General features: G+C 37.5%; 1 protein-coding gene across 2 annotated transcripts in view; it reads right to left on the reverse strand.

Moving 5' to 3' along the window:
- The window catches only part of gosr1 (golgi SNAP receptor complex member 1), a 25,261-nt gene that overhangs the window by 13,720 nt on the left and 4,924 nt on the right, over nt 1–6,617 (reverse strand). The window contains exons 2-7 of one of the 2 annotated variants that reach the window (XM_013911290.1): nt 6,315–6,426; nt 5,250–5,337; nt 5,017–5,124; nt 3,906–3,997; nt 513–587; nt 314–433 (exon numbers count right to left, since the gene is read on the reverse strand). In XM_013911290.1, coding sequence (XP_013766744.1) covers nt 343–433; nt 513–587; nt 3,906–3,997; nt 5,017–5,124; nt 5,250–5,337; nt 6,315–6,426 — 566 coding nt within the window. In that variant the 3' untranslated portion in view covers nt 314–342. Of the gene's footprint in view, nt 1–313; nt 434–512; nt 588–3,905; nt 3,998–5,016; nt 5,125–5,249; nt 5,338–6,314; nt 6,427–6,617 lie in introns of those variants that run through there. The other variant, XM_005720777.2, reaches the window with a different exon arrangement.

Below are 6,617 nucleotides of genomic sequence, written 5' to 3' on the forward strand. Positions count from 1 at the left end.
TGTGTGTGTGTGTGTGTGTGTGTGTGTGTGTGTGTGTGTGTGTGTGTGTGTGTGTGTGTGTGTGTGTGTGTGTGTGTGCCCTGCTGCTATCCAATTTTACTTTCCATGCAGTGGGCATCTAACACCTCTGGCACAAACACAGGGAAACGTATAAAAAAAGAACCACATGCTGTTCTGCAGGGGTTGAGAGTCAGCCAAAAGATTGTGGGATACTAAGGTTGCTAGAGATCAGGATTTGATCTTCTCTGTCATGCATGCTCATATAAGACCTTAAGTTATGAATTAACAGAAGAACTTCACATCTGCTATGAAGTAAACGCATGAAGAGAACAAATGAATGTGTCAGAAAAATACATTTTTATTTGTTTTTCCCAAAACGTGGGCCTGCGCCATCAAGGTTATTCCAGCTTGCTTTCCTAAAAAAAATATCGGACTATTTCACATTTAGGATGGCAACCTTATTCTACTTTTAACTGCTATGGTTAAATAATACAAATGCTTTGGGAACTTACTTTCTCAGATGCTCATGCTCCTTTAGGAACAGCTCTGTTCTTCTGTTGTTGACCCCAGAACCGCTCTTGTATGTCCTAAAAAGGCAGGCAGATACACTCGTGAATAATACTTTTTTTTTTTTTAATGAATGGTAATTTTCAACATTTAGGCAATGTCAGATTTACTTGTGTGTCAAAATCAAGTTTTCAAAGTGTAGATAAGAAATAAATCTAAAATGACAGCCCAAGTTAACAGGCGACAGCCTTGATCCCAATTCTTGTCTCTGTAACTTTGCATACATCAGAATCAGAAGTCAATCAAAAAGGAGCAATCTGTAAGGCTGCCAATGTAATTTTCACAAGCAGATTGCCACAGGGTACCAAAGGCTGGCTAACTTTCAAAGTGAGGTGACAATCTGCGTTTTATCCTGCAGATCTCACTCTTCTTTGCAAGGACCACTAAAACACACAGCATATACAAGGAATATAAAAATGTAAAGGCCTTGTTCCTTAAACTGCACATTAGCAATGTGATAACAGCGTTAAAGGTGTTAATCGCTTTACTGGTATGGTAGCGCTTTACTAATTCACACAAACTGCTAATATTTGTAGCATATATGGCTATTGCATACAGTGATTATGTAATAATTAATTAATCAGAAAAGCCAGACAGAGAAGATAAGCATTTTAAACTTTTTTTTTAACGACTTGATTGTCTTTCATGGCTCTTTTTGTGTTTCTAACCCATTCTTTTTTTTAACACTGCATCAAATATCTAATTTCCTTTTTGTATTTTCACACCAAGGATGCCACCCTTTGCAATAATAATAATTCTTCAGACTAAATATTGCGTTTCCATAAAACTATAAGCCATGATTGGCCAACTGCCCAAGTAGGTCTGAGTCTGAGAAACTGCAGGGACATTTAAAAATAATGATTCCTTAAATGTGTCATTTTTGTCAGATCTTTTGAATTAAAGCTGCTGCAGTGAACAAAGCAAAATTCAAAGAACTGTTTTCCTAGAGAAAAAAAAAGGAGAAAAATAGATTTTTTTATGGTTAATGAAGAAACAGAGAAAGAACCGTGCTCTCCTCTACTGAGCAGTCAGAAGTGATGAATGGGCGTTGCACCACTCACAAAGTAAACACAGCAAACCCATTCTTTTCTGTTTGATGAATCTCTAGCTATCAGCAGCCCTGAACTGCTGACTCCCATGCCTTCTTCGTTTCTGGTCATTTAACACTGCCCCACCCTCTCGTCGAGCAGGGGAGGAGGAAGGCTATGAGCACATATAGTACACCCCAGAGTGACTGCCTTGAGCCCAATCTGACCACCCTAGCAACTGGGCTGATGCTTCTGTGGGACCAGAATTCTTTGTACTGACAGACCGATTCATCACTCCGGCGAGGCTTTTTAAAAGGGCACCAATGTAAATCATAGAAAACTGTCATTTTTGTTGCTGACATTTAAAAATCAAAGCAGGAGAAGAAGGGTTGTTACATCTCAGCTCAGCTCTGCAGCATGCTATTACTATGAATGTGGTGTGTGTGTGTGTGTGTGTGTGCTTCAGTAGTCTGTAAGCACAATGCAAGTTATTGATATGGTGTTTGATATATGCCTCACTGTTTCATTTGAGTGCTTGTATCAATTAGATAGTTTGGACTCCTTCTTGTTACCACATGGAAAACATATTCTGAAACATGTGCTGGTCCATTTACTTCACAGCCAAGAGCTCTACTGCCCCCTGCCTGACAAAAGAGAAAATGCTGAGCTGCACCAGATATTCCATCACTGTATTAATGTCATGATATTTTACACATTTCTGTACTGACCCCAAAATTGTATTTTATAAAAGCATCTTGTAACTACGTTAGTGTTCAGATAGGCCAAGGCTTAAACTGTGCTGCCAAGAAGACAATGTAAAAACACAAAGTCCAGAATTCTGTGATCAGGAAATTGTTTTTGCGGTTTTCGACAACAGAATTTTGTCATATATTTTCAAGTCACATCTTATTGCTTTCTGTCTATTATTTGCCAGTATTGATACTTAGGATCATTCAGATAAGGGGTGGTCTCTTTAATTAAAAGTCATTTTCCGGTTGCTAGGCAATAAGTTGCCACATCATGCTAGAAAACTGTATGAAAATGCATCTTTTGCACTTAAAAGATCAGACAAAGGTGCTTTTAAAGTGGTGAAAAAGCAGAACAAACATTAAAGTGGAAAAAAACCCAAAATAAAAACAATTGGCCAAAAAAAAAAAAAAAAGCTCCACCGATGTCCTATGTAATGAAGTGGCTCCTAATATAAAGAGATACATTTGCGTCCTTAAAAAATATTACTTTCAGTGATTTCAAATGTAATGAAAATCCTGATTAATACTTTATTAAGTAAAGATTCACACTATATTTGATAACCTCTCCCGTCCTCTGTTAAAACAGAGAGAATAAAATCATGCATTTGACTGCTCCTTTACTGCTGTTGGTGGTTAAGGCATCATTTTCTAGCAGTGTCTGATTCACCACAATATCTGTCATTTCATCGGTATTTTACCTTCTTCTTGTGCTGGACTCAAGACACACTCGAGGCTCCAATGACTTGATACAACATCTCGTGACACAAATTGGTATTACACAAAAGTCTGCTTAGTATCCTGTACCCTATCCTTAGTTTCATAATTTAAATGAAAAACTGCACCAAATGCTGTTTAATCTGTTGTTTTTTCACACTCAGGTCATTCTGGAAAAATGTAAACTATTTTAATTTATAGTAAGCTCCTTAAGAGCTTTATAAATTACTTAATGAATACTACATTTGTATATTTATACATAGTTAAGTGAGTGTATTCCTATTGAACATGTATGCCTGCCTGCAAGACGCCTCTGCATGAGAACTCTTCTCTTTGTACTCTAGATGGACAGGGAAGGATCAATAAGAATCCTGCAGTGCTCACTGTTTGCCATCATCAGTGCCTTCACAGATCAATAAGCCACTGCAAAAAGAAGACTCATGGTCTAGGGAGACCTTCGTTTCAATAAATTCCCTCAAACTGTGCAAATCTGAAGAGAGGATGCACTTCCTCAATGCAAGGCCAAAGTGAGCACAAATCTTCTATTTGTTCAAGAACATGCCAAATGGAAGTGAAGTTTCAATTATTCCTCTCAGGAATAAGGTCTACGACATAAGAGCAGTGCTTGACCTTTTTTATTGCCCAGCACCGTTTCAGATCAAAACACAAGAAAGCATGCGTGTGTAGGATCTTATCATTTACTATAATATAATAAACAACAACAACAACAACAACAACAACGACATTAATAAAAATAATAATTAATTAATTAATTAATTAATTAAAACATTCCCACACTACTATAAAAGCTAAATGAAATTAGAAGGTGCTGTGGCTGAGTACTCACTCAATGTCTTTCCTGACAGACCCTAGAAGGTCTTCCCTTTCCCGGATGGCCAAAAAGTTGCCTTTGGTTTTGTGGAATTCATGTGTGTAGTCCTTCGAGGAAAATAAAGGGGTTTTTTTGTTTGTTTTTTTAAAAGGAATACAGGAAAGACAGACAAACAAACAAGTGGTAAACAGGACAAAACTGAACCACTAAGGCTACGTTCACACTGCAGGTCTTATTACTCAATTCCAATTTTTTGATCAAATCCGATTTTTTTGTCTACTTGTTCACACTACAAATAAAATGTGACAGCAAACGCGCTTTAGTGTGAACCCTCAAAGCGGCCTGCATGCACAAAAGAAGACGTCACACACAACGCGCTCTGTTTAGACCCAGACCAAACAGTATTGTTTGACTGATGGCCGTTAATATAAAGACTTGTTTCAGACTTCACGTTTCTCAATTTTGCTTTAAGTTATAAAGTTATTTTGTTATTTACATATGGCCTAATAATTATCCTTATTGCTGTTTTAGAGGAGCGGTGCTTCAAAGGATAGTTGCAGATTTCTGTCAGAATCCGCAGATTATACAGTACAAATAAAATGTTCACGTTTCTCCAACGTTGTCTTCCCAACAGTTTCACTAACATCTGCACTGGACGGCCAGGAAGCGTTCGCGATGTCTTATCGGGCGCTTCTCCGGCGCTGATAATTGGTGTCTGTCTTGTGTCAGTGACGTAGAAGACTGATTTAATGCGACCTGACCATTCAAGCAGCAGTCCCTTTCTAAAACATCAGATATGTATCGGATTCAGCACCACATACGAAAGTGACCCAGATCGGATTTGAAAATATCGGATTTGTGCCGTTCACACTGTCACACCATGATTGGATATGGGTCGCACAGGGTCAAAAAAGTCGGATTTGATGCACTTTCGCCTGCAGCGGGAACGTAGCCTAAGGCTCAGTATGTGCTTTAGAAAGTAGTTCTTGGGCTCTTCATTGAGTTCAGTAACTATAACTGAGAAGAAGTCGCTATGAAAGAAAATGATTTCAATTAAATAAAAATGTTAAAAAAAAAACTATAGAAAACAGATGAGCGACAGGAAAAAAGGAACAAGACAGCAAACCTGTAGGATGTCCCTGTGCCTCTGGAGCGTGTGCATGAGAGCAGCGTTGAGAGCAGCTGCGCCCGGAGAGTTGGTGTACTCCGCCATCTTGTCATTCACTGCAGTCAGCTGAGAGAGAGAAGGAAACAGAGTGGACGGATGGATAGACACGAAGGACGAGGCATATATCCATTTCTGTTCTTATTATATTCTTTTTGCCGTCCTTTTCCACTGACCTGAGACAATTTACTTACTTTGGCTAGCAACTGTTCAATCTCCACTGACATGGTGTCAAACATCCTGTCCTGGGTAGAGTTGTTTAGCAGAGGTGTGGTGTCTGACCTGAAAGGAAAAATAAGATGGAAGAATATTAAGAATTTTTATTTAAAGCAGCTTATTTGTAATTGGTTTTTAACTCACATTAAAAAAAAACTTGTACTGTTTTCTTGTGTTTAATGGACAAGAAATGTGCTTTATTTCATAGCAGAAATTACACATTCATCAAATAAAGAATTTAAAGCTGTTAGTAAAAAATAAATAACTGTAATCAAACAGAAGTAAGTAATCAAGTTTTTTTTTCTTGATTGGTAATGTTTCAAAAGCCTACTTGGTCTCAAAATCCTTAAGGTCTGCAATAAAGAAACATGTAGTTTTTGTGTTAGAATATTCCATTCAAGCTACTTTAGGGGTGGCTGTAGATTAGGACAGCAGGTCATCCACTGATCTGAAGGTTGGTGGTTCAATCCCTGGCTGCTCCAGAATGCATGCAAAATATCCTTGAGCAAGATACTAAACAAAATTTGCTCTCCATTGCATCCATCAGAGTATAGGTGTGTGATTAGTAGACAGAAAGTAATTAGGCATAGGGAAAAGTGCTTGGTGTATGGGTGAATGAGGCATACACCAAGCACATAAAGCGCTTTGAGTGCTTTTGGAGACTTAACCTTTTTTTTTTGCTGATTAACAAATATGCATTTGAACAATTACAATTCAGGCTAGATATGAAAACTCTGAATGATGAATATAATTAAAAATAATAACATTTTGACTAGTAACCCATTTTCAACTCCAATAAAATAAAATAAAAAACATTAAGTTTAAGCTTTGGAACCAATCTTTGCTTTCATTATATCTTTATATCTTTTCACTATATCGTTGTTTTTAAGAATAATATTAAATATGTGATTAAATATGACAACAATAAAATACAATAAATACATCTTTACATTTGGTAAAGATTTATTGCTAGAAGAATATTAATTGTTTCATCTTTTTAGTAGTTATTAACTCTACAGTTGAGTGAGAAGCCTTAATCTTACGTGTCTCCTCGACGTCCATCTCTGGAGCTGCTGTAGCTGGTGCATAATTTACTGAAAGAGACCAACTTCAGGTCAAGTTCGTTCTCCAACTGTCTGGCCTGCTTTCGCAGATCTGTAACAGAAGCACACAACCCAGTAAAATACTTAAAAATAACTAAAACACCATCAATTAAGTATTGCCCCAGAGTAGAAAATAGATGGTAGATACAGTGGGGCAAAAAAGTATTTAGTCAGCCACCGATTGTGCAAGTTCCCCCACCTAAAATGATGACAGAGGTCAGTAATTTGCACCAGAGGTACACT

Source organism: Pundamilia nyererei, unplaced genomic scaffold (genome assembly GCF_000239375.1).
Source record: "Pundamilia nyererei isolate P.nyererei 1_Seehausen unplaced genomic scaffold, PunNye1.0 scaffold00003, whole genome shotgun sequence".
Classification (NCBI taxonomy): domain Eukaryota; kingdom Metazoa; phylum Chordata; class Actinopteri; order Cichliformes; family Cichlidae; genus Pundamilia; species Pundamilia nyererei.